Source organism: Chiloscyllium punctatum, chromosome X (assembly GCF_047496795.1).
Source record: "Chiloscyllium punctatum isolate Juve2018m chromosome X, sChiPun1.3, whole genome shotgun sequence".
In the NCBI taxonomy this organism is placed as follows: Eukaryota; Metazoa; Chordata; class Chondrichthyes; order Orectolobiformes; family Hemiscylliidae; genus Chiloscyllium; species Chiloscyllium punctatum.
This window is the reverse complement of record NC_092791.1, coordinates 26,589,120-26,604,318: the sequence shown is the minus strand read 5'-3', so window position 1 is coordinate 26,604,318 and position 15,199 is coordinate 26,589,120. Positions and strand designations below refer to the sequence as shown.

Here is a 15,199-nt window from a genome sequence, read left to right as displayed (position 1 = left end):
TGGTCAAATGGGCGAATTGACGAGAGCTTCCAGCGCCCATTGTTCCCCAGCCAGCATCAATTGTAAACGTTGTAGTTCAGTGGTAATGTCCCTCCCTCGGAGCCAGTCTCACTTGCTCTAGAGTTGCGTCACAATGTCTGCTAGAAGGTCAATTGATAGATTTGGGGAACCAATACTTTCGAAAGGGTTCAAATGAAAACAAAAGCGTCCATTTTTGGTGATTCATTCAGGAGGTAAGGGAATCACCAGCAGTGACTGGGTGCTGAGATACTCCCTTGTAGTGCTTCAGACACCCCAGGTCGGAATTTATTTCTGGGTGATCTATTTACATTTCTAGACAATGGTGTTATCCAGGAGAATGGCAGTGCAGGAGTCAGGGCTGATACTGACCTATTGTTCATGGGGGAATTCATAGAAGGAATCCTTCCTATTCCTTCTTCTACAAATTTCATTCAGTCATCAGTGCCCAGCCCAAAAGTGGGTCCTTCACTCGTGGTCTGCTGATGTCTCATCCTGAACCATTTTCTTGACAGTTAGTCAGTGGTGGTTTACCACTGGCTAACATTGTCAGGGGCAGGATGAGTAGACAGGTGCAAACCCACCCTCAGCCCAAATGCAGTTGTTCTGTTGCTGTTATTTTGCAGCACACAGTAGCCATCTCGCCAACTCGCAACATGTCCCTTTGGAATTTCACCTTCTGACAAAGTAACTTTGTCAGAAGAACTGCATGATATACTCGGGAAGAAATGTTCTGGAAAGTTCATCCCAATCTGCTCCAGCGCTGTCCACGAAATCACATGCACAAAGTGTAAAGCCATTCTGTATCATACAATTTGTGTTCCGATTTCACAGGAAGGTCGGGAAAAGGAGAGCAGCCCAGCGTTCAATCTTTTGTTCCTCTTTTCATGTTTAAACCTGTGCTCCTCTCCTCTGCCTCCCAATGACCCGTTCAAGTAGAATAAAGTCTGAACATTTCAGTACAGTTTCTATCTTTAGTGAGTCACTTGTGATCGTTCGACCTCTGCAGGCCACCAAGGAAGGGTCAGTCTGCCAGCCGGAAATGAACGAACTCGCCGTTTTTATAAATCAATGAGATTGGAGCGCACTTGGTCGCTGAGTGCTACTTGCAACAGAATCTGAACCGAGGAGTTTGGTGAATAACGGAGTTGATTGAGGGGTGAGGTGTTGCTTTTTGTCTGACTTGGTCAGCCTCTATGAGAATTAGCAGTGCAAAGTGCATGAGAGGGAACAGAGAGGCCGTGGCAATTGTGCGCTGTGAAACGTTGCATGCTCCCTCTCCCCCACCGCCAATCCCCCAGGCACCCTGAGTAAAGTAAAACGTGACATTGCAGTGAATTGGGTAAGTGATTCATTGTTGAGTATTTTGCTCACATCTTTTTAAATACAAGAAGTACAATTTTGCAGATGAGACTAAAATAGGCGGGATGGTGGACACTGAGGAAGGTTATCAGAAATTGCAGCAGGACCTTGATCAGCTGGGGAAGTGGGCCCAGGTTAATGTAGATAAATGTGAGTCTTGCATCTTGGAAAGTCAGATCAAGGTAGGAGTTTCGTGCTGAATGCTGGGGCCTTAAGGAGTGTAGCGGAACAGAGGGACCCTTGGAGTTCAGGTGCATGGTTCTCTGAAAGTGGAGACGTAGACTCATAGCGATGTACAGCACGGAAACAGACCCTTCGGTCCAACTCGGCCATGCCGGCCAGATATCCTAACCTCATCTGGGCCCATTTGCCAGCACTTGGCCCATATCCCTCTGAACCCTTCCTATTCATATACCCATCCAGATACCTTTTAAATGCTGTAATTATACCAGCCTCGCCCATTTCCTCTGGCAGCTCGTTCCATACCCGCACAAACCTCTGCATGAAAAAGCTGCCTCAGCCTGTTCAGCCTCTCCCTATAGCTCAAACTCTCCAACCCTGGCAACATCCTTCTTTCCGGAACCCGTTCAAGTTTCACAACATCTTTCCGATAGGAGGAGACCAGAATTGGACACAGTATTCCAACAGTGGCCTAACCAATGTCCTGTACAGCTGCAACATGACCTCCCAACTCCTGTACTCAATACTCTGACCAATAAAGTAAAGCATACCAAATGCCTTCTTCACTATCCTATCTACCTGTGACTCTAATTTCAAGGAGCTATGAACCTGTACTCCAAGGTCTCTTTGCTCAGTTACTCTCCCCAGGACCTTATCATTAAGTGTATAAGTCCTGCTCTGATTTGCCTTTCCAAAATGCAGTACCTCGCATTTATCTGAATTAATCTCCATCTGCCACTCTTCAGCCCATTGGCCCATCTGATCAAGATCCCATTGTGCTCTGAGATAACCTTCTTCACTGTCCACTGCACCTCCAATATTGGTGTCATCTGCAAATCTACTAACTATAACACCAGTGTTAACATCCAAATCATCAATATAAATGACAAAATGTAGAGGACCAAGCACCGATCCTTGTGGCACACCACTGGTCACAGGCCTCCAGTCTGAAAAGTAACCTTCCACCACCACCCTCTGTCCACTCCCTTTGAGCCAGTTCTGTATCCAAATGGCTAGTTCTCCCTGTATTCCATGAGATCTAACCTTGCTAACCAGTCTCCCATGGGGAACCTTATCGAGCGCCGTACTGGAGTACATAGAGATCACATCCACCGCTCTATCAATCCTCTTTGGAGTTACAGGCAGACAGGTCAGTGAAGAAGGTCTTTGGTGCACTGGCCTTCATCAGACATGGCTTTGAGTGTAGAAGTCGGGAGGTTAAGTTGCAGTTGTACAGGACGTCGGTGAGGACACACTTGGAGTATTATGTACAGGTTTGGTCACCTTGCTATAGAAAGGATGTTATTAAACTGTAAAGAGTGCAGAAGAATTTACAAGGATGTTGCCAGAACTCGGCAATCTGATTTATAAGGAGAGGTGGACAAGCTAGGACTCGCCTATTCCTCGGATGCTGCCTGACAAGCTGTGCTTTTCCAGCACCACACTTTTTGACTGTGATCTCCAGCGTCTGCAGTCCTCAGTTTGTCTCACCTGGCGTGAGCTGCCAGCGGAAGTGGTTGAGGCAGGTACATGAACAACACTTAAAAGGCATTTGGAGAAATACATGAATAGGAAAGGATTAGAAGGATATGGGCCAAGTGCAGGGAAATGGGGTAAGAGTGCATGTGCATTTTGGTCAGCATGGACCAGTTTGGGCCAAATGGCCTGTCTCCGCACTGCACGTCTCGATGAAGCTCTATAACTCTCAATGTGTCAAGAGTTGTAAGGCTTCAACAATGTTAGAATACCTCGCTTCACTGTGGGCAGGAGTTTATTGGGAACAGTAGGGCTTATTATTTACAATAAAAATAAATAAATAATACATAATGAAGCCTGTGAGACTTCCAGGCTACCAATGTGATTCAAGACAAGCACTTTCCCAAGAACAAAATTGTCTAATTGGAAGGTGTGTAATCTGGCGAAAATAATATCACCTTTGGAATTTGGAAAGTTCTGGGCAGTCTCTGATATCAGCCCAGGGGCTTGGACAAGGTCTGAGCTGCTCAGAGTGGTCACGGTTTGGTTGACCATACTACTGCAGTCTGGAGAGTTGGCCACGGTCAGCCCTGTGAATCTATTGCCATCAATCCAGTGAGAGACAGGAACACAGGAGTAGAGTTGTACAGTATCAGTCACGGTGCTGGTTACTCAGTGTTCGGGGCTACCCAGCTACGTTGCTGAAGTGGTGCACCATGGTCAATGTGAGGTGTCCATCTACAGACAGTCAAGGGTGGGTGCGGGTATGCAGGGCCCAGTGCTGCAGGAAAAAGGCTCTGGAACATAATCATGGTGAGTGGAAACAGAAGAAAAGTGAAAATGTAATGTGGGACAGCTCACGGTGTAAGTGGGGCAGCGATAGACCACGAAAAGGTTCATGTCGAATTATCGATGGTGAGCAACAGCCTGACTTCCAAAGAAAGTACCCTCGAAGCTGTCACCTACCAATTGGCTTCATTCCTCCCATTGACCAATCAGACCGTACCGTCTACCTGTGTTCACCTATCACTGCCTCACTACTGCCCCACTCTCTCCACCCAAACCCTCCACCACACAGACCCTCCCCTTTACCTGCAGCTCCCATTACCCCCACCCCCAGCTACAAACCACTGCTGGCATGTTGACCAGATGGGCTTGATGCGAGCAGGCTCAGTGAGCAGATGAAGACTCAGATCGACTCACAGAACTCACGGCCCAAAGAGCTTCCACTCTCCTGAAAACCACAAGTGCTCAATGGAAATGAAAATGGTTGTGGCCAGGGCCAATGTAGTTGGAGTAAGTACATTGTGCTGTGAGGGAGATTGCTCTGTGTCCAGGCCATGTGTGACTGTCCAAAGAATTGCACACACGCACCCAGACATTGAAGGTGTCATGCAACTGTAATCTCACCTTACATTGTGACCCTGGGCATTTGCCCACTGGGTGCAGCCCAACGGCGTACAACAAGCACTCTTGACCATTTCATGACCGATGAGAAGTGAGCCCTAAAACACCCCATGATGTAAAAGTAATGTCAGTGCAGCAGGAGAGATGCAGCCGAGCTGCCAAAGTGGCATGCAGCAGCGATTTCCCTATTGCCTGTGTATGATGCAGCAGTTCCTCACTGCACACCATTCAATATCATGTCGGGAGAAGGATGGGTGTTTTCAGTTAGAGACAAAAAAACTGCAGATGCTGGAACCCAAGATAGACAAGCAGGAGGCTGGAAGTACACAGCAAGCCAGACAGCATCGGGAGGTGGAGAAATGAATGTTTTGGGTATAACCCTCCCTCAGGACTGAGGGTGGGGATAATGGGAGCTGCAGGTGAAGGGGAGGGGGTGTGTGTGGGGGAAGGTTTGGGTGGAGAGAGGGGCTGAGTGGTGAGGTAGTGATAGGTGAACACAGGTAGAGGGTACGGTCTGATTGGTCAATGAGAGGAATGAACCCAGTTGGTAGCCTACAGACGAGAGGACTCAACATTGAGTTCCCCAATTTCAAATAACCTCCCTCCCCATTCCCCAACTCCATTCCCAGCCCCTCCCCCTGCCTTCCAGTCCTCTGACCGACCCTTCCTTCCAGCTACCAACCGGACTCATTCCTCCCATTGACAAACCCAGGCCATACCCTCTCCCTGTCTTCACCTATCCCCACCTCACCACTCTGTTCCTCACTCCACCCAAACCCTCCTCCACAGCCCCCTCTTTATCTGCAGCTCCCCTCACTCTCATGCCCACCCCTGAAGAAGGGTTACACCCGAAATGTTGTCTTCTCCACCTTCTGATGCTGCCTGGCTTGCTGTGTTCTTCCAGCCTCCTACCTGTCTGCCTTGGCTGTTTTCGGCAGCAAACAGTTTCCTTTTCTGCCGAGACAGAGACTCGCACCAACAGAGAATTGTGAACATTGAATATGTCATTTCAAATCTGACCCAATGTGCAGTCAAAAGGTATTCTACATTCTTCCCCTCAAACCAGGTCTCACTACAGTCTGGGTTTACACAGTTGGGATGGAGGGGACCTATCTACAGTGGAGCCCGTCAGCATCAGAGATCTGATCGAGAACATGTCTGGGACATGGTCCTGATCTGCCGTTTTTCCTTTCCTCCTTGTCACACATTTCGCATGGTAACAGTACCATGTAAAAGTCATAGCCCCCCTGATTCATCAGAGAAAAAGTTGGTTATCAGCTTAAGCACAGGGTCACAAAGCCCCAGGCAAGGCTTGAGAAGACAACATCTTCATGGTAACTGCAGCCAGTGCGAGGAGTCGATGCACGTTGTTGACATCAGTCCGCATCACAAACTAAGTGCCCAATCGACTGAGCTAATCGACGCCCAAGTACTTTCAATAATAGTTTATTAAGTAACATCAGTGATGGTGCACTGAATAGTGAATGCGTACTGAGTGGTTTCAGTTATTGTATACTGAGTGGTGTCAGTCAGTGTGTACAGCGTGGTTTTAGTGAGGGTGTACTGCGTGATGTCAGTCAGTGTGTACTGCGTGGTGTCAGTCAGTGTGTACTGAGTGGTGTCAGTGATTGTGTACTGAGTGGTGTCAGTCAGTGTGTACTGAGTGGTGTCAGTGAGTGTGTACTGAGTGGTGTCAGTGAGTGTGTACTGGGTGGTGTCAGTGATTGTGTACTCCGTGGTATCAGTGAGCGTGTACTGCGTGGTGTCAGTCAGTGTGTACTGAGTGGTGTCAGTCAGTGTGTACTGAATGGTGTCAGTCAGTGTGTACTGCGTGGTGTCAGTGAGTGTGTACTGGGTGGTGTCAGTGATTGTGTACTGAGTAGTGTCAGTGATTGTGTACTCCGTGGTATCAGTGAGCGTGTACTGCGTGGTGTCAGTCAGTGTGAACTGAGTGGTGTCAGTGAGTGTGCACTGAGTGGTGCCAGTGAGTGTGTACTGAGTAGTGTCAGTGAGTGTGTACTGAGCTGTGTCAGTGAGTGTGTACTGAGCTGTGTCAGTGAGTGTGTACTGTGTGGTGTCAGTGAGTGTGTACTGAGCGGTGTCAGTGAGTGTGTACTGAGTGGTGTCAGTCAGTGTATACTGAATGGTGTCAGTGATTGTGAACTGAGTGATGTCAGTGAGTGTGTACTGGAGGGTGCCAGTGAGTGCGTACTGAGCGGTGTCAGTGAGTGTGTACTGGCTGGTGTAAGTCAGTGTGTACTGAGTGGTGTCAGTGATTGTGGACTGCGTGGTGTCAGTGAGTGTGTACTGAGTGGTGTCATTGATTGTGGACTGCATGATGTCAGTGAGTGTGTACTGAATTGTGTCAGTGACTGTGTACTGAGTGGTGTCAGTGATTGTGTACTAAGTGGTGTCAATGCGTGTGTACTGAGTGGTGTCAGTGAGTGTGTCCAGAGTGGTGCCAGTGAGTGTGTACTGAGTAGTGTCAGTGATTGTGTACTAAGTGGTGTCAATGCGTGTGTACTGAGTGGTGTCAGTGAGTGTGTCCAGAGTGGTGCCAGTGAGTGTGCACTGAGCGGTGTCAGTGAGTGTGTACTGAGTGGTGTTGGTGATTGTGTACTGCGTTGTGTCAGTGAGCGTGTACTGAGTGTTGTCAGTGAGTGTGTACTGAATGGTGTCAGTGAGTGTGTACTGCGTTGTGTCAGTGAGTGTGTACTGAGTGGTGTCAGTGAGTGTGTACTGAGTGGTGTCAGTGATTGTCTACTCCATGGTATCAGTGAGTGTGTACTGAGTGGTGTCAGTGAGTTTGTACTGAATGGTGTCAGTGATTGTGGACTGAGTGGTATCAGTGAGTGTGTACTGAGTGATGTCAGTGAGTGTGTACTGAGCGGTGTCAGTGAGTGTGTACTGAGTGGTGTCAGTCAGTGTGTACTGAGTAGTGTCAGTGAGTGTGTACTGCGTGGTGTCAGTGAGTGTCTACTGAATCGTGTCAGTGCGTGTGTACTGAGTGGTGTCAGTGAGTGTGTACAGAGTTGTGCCAGTGAGTGTGTACTGAGTAGTGTCTGTGAGTGTGCACTGAGCGGTGTCAGTGAGTGTGTATTGTGTGGTGTTGGTGATTGTGTACTGCGTGGTGTCAGTGAGTGTGTACTGGGTGGTGTCTGTGATTGTGTACTCCGTGGTATCAGTGAGTGTGTACTGAATGGTGTCAGTGATTGTGGACTGAGTGGTGTCAGTCAGTGTGTACTGAGTGGTGTCAGTGAGTGTGTACTGCGTGGTGTCAGTGAGTGTGTACTGAATCATGTCAGTGACTGTGGACTGAGTGGTGTCAGTGATTGTGTACTAAGTGGTGTCAGTGCGTGTGTACTGAGTGGTGTCAGTGAGTGTGTACAGAGTGGTGCCAGTGAGTGTGTACTGAGTAGTGTCTGTGAGTGTGCACTGAGCGGTGTCAGTGAGTGTGTATTGTGTAGTGTTGCTAATTGTGTACTGAATCGTGTCAGTGACTGTGGACTGAGTGGTGTCAGTGATTGTGTACTAAGTGGTGTCAGTGCGTGTGTACTGAGTGGTGTCAGTGAGTGTGTACAGAGTGGTGCCAGTGAGTGTGTACTGAGTAGTGTCTGTGAGTGTGCACTGAGCGGTGTCAGTGAGTGTGTATTGTGTGGTGTTGGTGATTGTGTACTGCGTGGTATCAGTGAGTGTGTACTGAATGGTGTCAGTGATTGTGGACTGAGTGGTGTCAGTCAGTGGGTACAGAGTGGTGTCAGTGATTGTGGAGCGCGTGGTGTCAGTGCGTGTGTACTGAGTGGTGTCAGTGAGTGTGAACTGCGCGGTGTCAGTCAGTGTGTACTGAGTGGTGTCAGTCAGTGTGTACTGAGTGGTGTCAGTGATTGTGGACTGCGTGATGTCAGTGAGTGTGTACTGAATTGTGTCAGTGACTGTGTACTGAGTGGTGTCAGTGATTGTGTACTAAGTGGTGTCAGTGCGTGTGTACTGAGTGGTGTCAGTGAGTGTGTCCAGAGTGGTGCCAGTGAGTGTGCACTGAGCGGTGTCAGTGAGTGTGTACTGTGTGGTGTTGGTGATTGTGTACTGCGTGTTGTCAGTGAGTGTGTACTGAATGGTGTCAGTGAGTGTGTACTGAGTGGTGTCAGTGAGTGTGTACTGAGTGGTGTCAGTGATTGTGTACTCCATGGTATCAGTGAGTGTGTACTGAGTGGTGTCAGTGAGTGTGTACTGAGTGGTGTCAGTGATTGTGTACTCCATGGTATCAGTGAGTGTGTACTGCATGGTGCCAGTGAATGTGTACTGATTGGTGTCAGTGCGTGTGTACTGAGTGGTGTCAGTGAGTGTGTACAGAGTGGTGCCAGTGAGTGTGTACAGAGTGGTGCCAGTTAGTGTGTGCTGAGTGGTGTCAGTGATTGTGTACTCCATGGTATCAGTGAGTGTGTACTGAGTGGTGTCAGTGAGTGTGTACTGAGTGGTGTCAGTGAGTGTGTACTGAATGTTGTCAGTGAGTGTGTACTGAGTGGTGTCAGTGAGTGTGTACAGAGTGGTGCCAGTGAGTGTGTACTGAGTAGTGTCTGTGAGTGTGCACTGAGCGGTGTCAGTGAGTGTGTATTGTGTGGTGTTGGTGATTGTGTACTGCGTGGTGTCAGTGAGTGTGTACTGGGTGGTGTCTGTGATTGTGTACTCCGTGGTATCAGTGAGTGTGTACTGAATGGTGTCAGTGATTGTGGACTGAGTGGTGTCAGTCAGTGTGTACAGAGTGGTGTCAGTGATTGTGGAGTGCGTGGTGTCAGTGCGTGTGTACTGAGTGGTGTCAGTGAGTGTGTACTGCGCGGTGTCAGTCAGTGTGTACTGAGTGGTGTCAGTCAGTGTGTACTGAGTGGTGTCAGTGATTGTGGACTGCGTGTTGTCAGTGAGTGTGTACTGAATGGTGTCAGTGAGTGTGTACTGAGTGGTGTCAGTGAGTGTGTCCAGAGTGGCGCCAGTGAGTGTGTACTGAGCGGTGTCAGTGAGTGTGTACTGTGTGGTGTTGGTGATTGTGTACTGCGTGTTGTCAGTGAGTGTGTACTGAATGGTGTCAGTGAGTGTGTACTGAGCGGTGTCTGTGAGTGTGTTCAGAGCGGTGTCAGTGAATGTGTACTGTGGTATCAGTGAGTGTGTACTAAATGGTGCCAGTGAGTGTGTACTGAGTGGTTTAAGTGATTGTGCACCGCGTGGTCATTTTAAGAATTTACCTTGTTCTGTTTCATTTTGGAGAGGTTGCAAGGCAGAGGTCTCGAGGTGACTATTGAAGATCACTTGAGTAATCAGTTCGGGAGGTATTTTTCTTTCTGAAGAAAAGCCTGAATAAGTGTGTCCAGATCTCACAGGTCCAGATATCTGGGGTTTCCATTTTTTTTCAGTAATATCGGAGCCTATTGGGTTCTGTACATAGTTGGAAGCTTCAGTGAATGTCTCCTGGCTGCTACTCTCTCTGAATTTCCCATTAATGTTTCTCTTCCTCCTGTGGTGCAGAAGTGCCTGTGTGAATCAGTGTCTGATTTTTTCTTTTTGCCAGGGAGTGCTGGTTGTGGGATGTTGCTATACCTGAACAGTTAATTAGTAATCATTACTGTACCTATTAACCTATTAAGTTTATCAATCAATTTAAGTCATTCTAAGTTTGTCTTTCTTTGATTGTATTGTAACTACAGCTTAACATTAAGTCGTTTGACAATTCGTATTGCATCTGGAACAGATGTTTTACATTCACCTCGTTATAATAAGAGCAAGTTCGAGTCTCGGCAACCTTCTTAAAATATTTTGAGGGGAGCGGGTCTACTCCATAACAATGGTTTCAGTGATGTTGTACTGAATAGTTTCAGTGATGATGTATTTGTGCTGTCAGTCGATGTACAAAATACAGTGTCGTCTTTCTAAATATCGTAATATTTCTTGAAAGTTCATGGTATAGGAATGGATAGTTCTTGAATTTCACAACTAAGGATGAAAATTGTTCTTTTTGTGAACTTAATAATGTGCTGTTCAAAAAGCAATCCAGATGTGCAGATTAGACGTTTATTAAGTAAGACAGGAAAAGTAAATCCCCAATACAATGTTGTACATAATATCGAAACAGAGTTCAACAGCGAAAGCCTGGCTTTAGTTCCCCATTTTAAAGATACCAACAAAGATAGCCTTTTTAGTTACTTGACTGCTTTTCCCACAAACCCAAACCTTTACAAAGTTTCCTTTCTTTGGTGCACTGGTTAAGATGTCAGTGTTAACTTCATGTCAAAAAAATGATGAAATGTGAACAGATTAACTAAGATGTTCTGAACAGCAGACATGAAGTGAATCCAAACATGTTAACCACTGCACTAAATGCAGTACTTAGGGGATGTATAACCTCTGACAATGAACTGCTTCGAGAGACTGTTGGTTTTAAATGAACCCTTGTTGACTCAGTCCTGTGCTCGTCACTTGATAGGAACTTTGTCCACTCGACATCGACCTGTTACTCACACCTAAATTCAGCGAGGTCTGAAAGGCAGATGATCCACTTCCCAAGCCCATACCTTGCTGCATACCGCCTGGAAAAGGGGGCAGAGTAAAAATAAACTTGTCGTATTATCTGGGTGTTGCAATTTAAAAGAACAATTGCAACATGAAAGATGACTACAATTCCCAGCGTATCCTTAGCGAAGTACGATAGCCCAAGATGTTTTGCAGGAGCTTAATCAAAGAAACAATTTCCACCTTGAAATCTACCAGGATGATGAGAAAAAGGTGGCAGAAAATCTAGTTTGTGGAGAAGGAGACAGGGAAGGGAGAGAGAAGGGAGGAGTGATGGAAGCAAGTCGTAAACATTGAAAGCTGGTGTGCTGATGTAAATCAGGGATGTTAAATAGGATGGCAAAGGGTGGAGATTTGGCACCATTTTGCAAAGTCAAATGGTTAAAGCATCAGATTTGTGAGGTGGGGAGTGATGATGGCTGATTGGAATGGAGCTGGGCAGATACTGAGGAGAAAAAAGCATCGACCTTCACTCAGAACAGACATTCTCTTACCTTGACTCTGTACTTGCTGGATGTTGAGGGTTTTTACCCCACATGCCATCCTGTTGAGAAAGGAAACAGTCTCAGATTATAGTGGACAATGACAGGAAATCACAGTCAGACCTCCCTCTGTTTCCTCAGGTATCTCCCTCTCCCAGGGACACTGACATCTCCTGGGCTACACTTCTGAATGGGCACAGTCAGGCTCCTTGCCCTCGGGCAAAGTGCCCAGTCGTTACTGTTGCCACGGGTAGTAGGTGCCAGCAAGCTATTGGAGGGTGATAAGTGGGGGTCCTGACCTTTCAGTGAGACCTGGAGGTCAGTCACTGATTGTAGAACCACCTTCACATTCACACTGCCTGCATTCCATCCCATTCCATTCTCAGGGATCAGAGCTACCCGTCAACTGCAAGTGCAGACTGGAATTTGCCTGCACAGGACTCAATGTGATGGCTGCGATGAGCAACTACCCCTTATCTTACCTCGACTCTTCTGTCTCCAGTAGTTTCATGTAGGTGCCAATTTCAATGTCCAATGCAAGCTTAATGGACATCAGCCGTTCGTATTCCTTGCATTGTGCGGAAAGCTCATGCTGAGCTTTGAGAATGGCTTCTTCCAGTTCCGAAATCCGAAGCTTACAATCTTTCAGAGACATCTCACCGCGGTCCTCCGCTTCCCGGATTGCTTCCTCCAGTCTCACACGCTGAGGAACATCAAGATTCATTTGGTCAGTTCCTTCAGTGTTTGAGGCTCAGCCCCAGGTGCTCCGAGCGAGACTTTGGGGAAAAAAAAGGCTCGCCCTCCTCCCCCTGATTTGGGAAAAGTGGGACGGTGCGGATTGCAGACTGACAAGCAACACATTCCCAATCGGGAAAGACAACAGTGAAACCTCCAGGCGCTTAGAAATGGAGCGCATTCAGCCGACCCTTCAATCGCTTCGGAAAGAATTATTGCTTTTTGGATCGTGTGAGACAGGGAGAGAAGACAGAAAAGACGGAGAGACAGACAGGGAGAGAGAGAGAGGTGTTTAAAAGTGTTTTCCAGTGTTCAGTTTGATTTTAGACTTGTGCCTACCTCTTTTTTCAGGTTATCAATGTCTGCATTCATTCTCCGGATCTGATCTGTTGTCTGCTTTATCTCGACCTTCAGTGCATTGATATCATCGCCACCTTGTCCAGCCGCCATGGACAGTTCCTGCATCTGCAAACAGATATTGCCAACGAGTTAGTCCCACAGTTCACGCTTCCTGCCCGAGTCGGAAAAATGGGCCAAAGAAATAGGAACCGTCACCTTGGTCCGTTTCCAAACTTCCGCATCTTCGCGGCTTTGCTGGGCACAAGCTTCATACTGTTTCCTGGCGATGTCCAAGAGCTCCTGCACATTGAGCCTCGGACCACCCTCCAATTGCACGTTGACACATGTATTCTGAATCTGGGCCTGGAGCTCCCGGAGTTCCTACAGACGGCCGGGGGGAGGGGAAAGGGCACGGGGGAGAAAGATTGGAAGGTGATTGGAAACCATTCGGGATACATTGCATGAGACTTGAATGGACAAAAGATTGGGAAAAGGAGAGGTGGTGGGGCAAGGCGCATATTTACCTCCTCATAGATAGTCCGCAGGAATTCAATTTCATCGGTCAGGGCTTCCAGTTTCGCTTCCAGCTCCACCTTGCTCATGTACGAGTCATCGACATCCTAAAGAGCACAGGGAGAAAATACTTTGATAAAAGTGACCAAAGGTGCCCGCAGGCGGAGAACTGTAGCGTGTGGCTTTGTAACATTCACCTTCTTGACCAGGACAAACTCATTCTCCATTTCTGTGCGTTTGTTGATCTCATCTTCGTATCTGGAATGAAAGAGATTGTTTTACCGAGGCTCATGTCTTTCTGGCCCGTCCCTCTCCCAGTCCCTGTTTGTCTCTGTCTCCGCTATTCTTCGCCTCCCCCTCCCGCCACCAACTAGTCCCTGTCAAACCACCTTCTGAGCTGGATCAGTCCCGCTGCCGGGGTTTCCCAGACGAGAAACAGCCCGGCCGTGTACAGTTCAGTGGCGTCAACAGAGCAACGCTACGGCCCGTTCCCTCAGATCACATTGTGGCCGTTTGTCAAAGTGATCTCATTCTGCAGCTGGGATTTGGTTTCGTTCCGACAGGAAACCGCCTCCGACCCGAGACGGGACCAAGTTCGGCAGCAGCTCACTGACCTGCTCTTGTAGTCCTCGACCAGACCTTGCATTTGGAGCAGTTCAGCATCGAACCTCTCCTTCTCCTGGCGAAGTGTATCCAGTTGGTTCCTCAGATTATCAATGTAGGACTGGAACATGTTCTCGATGTTGGATTTGTATTCGCCTTGATCCTGCAGAAGTTTCAGTTTGATACTCAGCTGAGTATTGACCTGTTCCAAGTGCCGAACCTGGCGGGGTGAGATGGAGAGACCGTTAAGACATGAGAGGAAAGACACAGAGAACCCAGTTTAGAGACCCCCCCCCCCCCCCCGACTCTGCCTGGACCCCACTGAGCATTACCTTGTGAAGGAAATCAACGAATTGGTCGTTGAGTCCCTGGAGCTGCTGGCTCTCCTGCAAGCGGATAACGTTCTGGCTGGTGTCGATTTGGGGTAAAGGCGCGTTCAGGTCCAGGGCAGCGGTTCTCTGGATCAGCCCCTGGGAACTCATTCCCCCGAGGCCCATCCTGCCCCCGAGGCCCACTCCCATTCCACTTATTCTGCTGCTGCCGATGCCGGACATCCGAGAGCCAGTGGAGAACCTGGAGGCTGAGATCCTCTGTGTTGGTCCCAGGACAACACTTTGGGCCCGCCTGGATGATTGAGAAATCCCTCCGCTTCCCAACCGATTGAGGTTGGAGGAAATCCCGGATCCATACATGCTCCCTCTAGTTCCTAACCCTCCGCTCTTCCTGCTGGAGCTGCTGCTGGTGGTGATGATGGTGTGCGATGTCATTTCGAGGTTGTTCAGGGGGTGGACAGAAACAGAGACCCACACTCAGAGAGAGAGAGAGAGAGAGCACACTCCAAAACTGAACGGCTCGGTGGAGCTGAGGGCTGACTCGGCTGCTTTTATATCCCAGTGGATGTGTGAGGGGGCTGGCCAAGGGACTGGCAGCTGACAAGGAGCCGCCCACAATGGAGCAGCCGACAGAGGGAAGGAACAAGCTGCCACCCTGTGCCCCCGGGGCTGGGAAGGGGGGAGGGGGAACGGGTCCGCTTTCGCAGCCCAGCCCCTCTCTCTCTCTCCCTCTCTCCTCCCAGACACGACGCCCACTCTGTGTCATCAGCTGTCTCAGGCCATTCCTCAACTCGGCAGTGTGTGCTGCTAGCCCAGTCCCCTCCTGAACGGTCACCCATTCTCCCCCCCGCCCCCCCCCCCTCATTGCCCACATCCACCAGTCCCTGTTCACTCAATGCCCGGGACCACCCAGATCCAAGGGGGACTCGCACTCCTCTCCATGTACTTCTGGTCCAATACCCACTTTTGCCTCTCCCTGTCTGGGCTCCCTCCAACCCTCAGAGACTCTGTGCATCCCTCCACCTCCGCCCGCTTTGAACATTTGCAAGTCGAGCCGCCCAATCAGAGACTGCCTTTTAGCGACAAATGTGTCTTTATTGCTTAAAAAGTTGCCTCTTTGAGCGGATTTCTGACGTTGAAAGTATGAATTGAAGTTGAATGTGAGCCTTGCTGACAAAGTTCGAGGACTGAGCTGTT

The 15,199-nt window shown here is 48.7% G+C and overlaps 1 protein-coding gene across 1 annotated transcript; it reads right to left on the bottom strand.

Moving 5' to 3' along the window:
• Positions 1–10,486: 10,486 nt before the first annotated feature.
• On the bottom strand, positions 10,487–14,530 carry LOC140471301 (keratin, type II cytoskeletal 8-like). Its single transcript, XM_072567294.1, has 9 exons — positions 14,003–14,530; positions 13,682–13,890; positions 13,265–13,325; positions 13,079–13,174; positions 12,771–12,935; positions 12,555–12,680; positions 11,963–12,183; positions 11,493–11,542; positions 10,487–11,015 (listed from the first exon to the last, which is right to left on the bottom strand). Exons 1-9 carry the CDS (start codon positions 14,435–14,437, stop codon positions 10,867–10,869), a joined length of 1,512 nt encoding a protein of 503 aa, XP_072423395.1. The 5' UTR covers positions 14,438–14,530; the 3' UTR covers positions 10,487–10,866.
• Between the last annotated feature and the right edge of the window lie 669 nt (positions 14,531–15,199).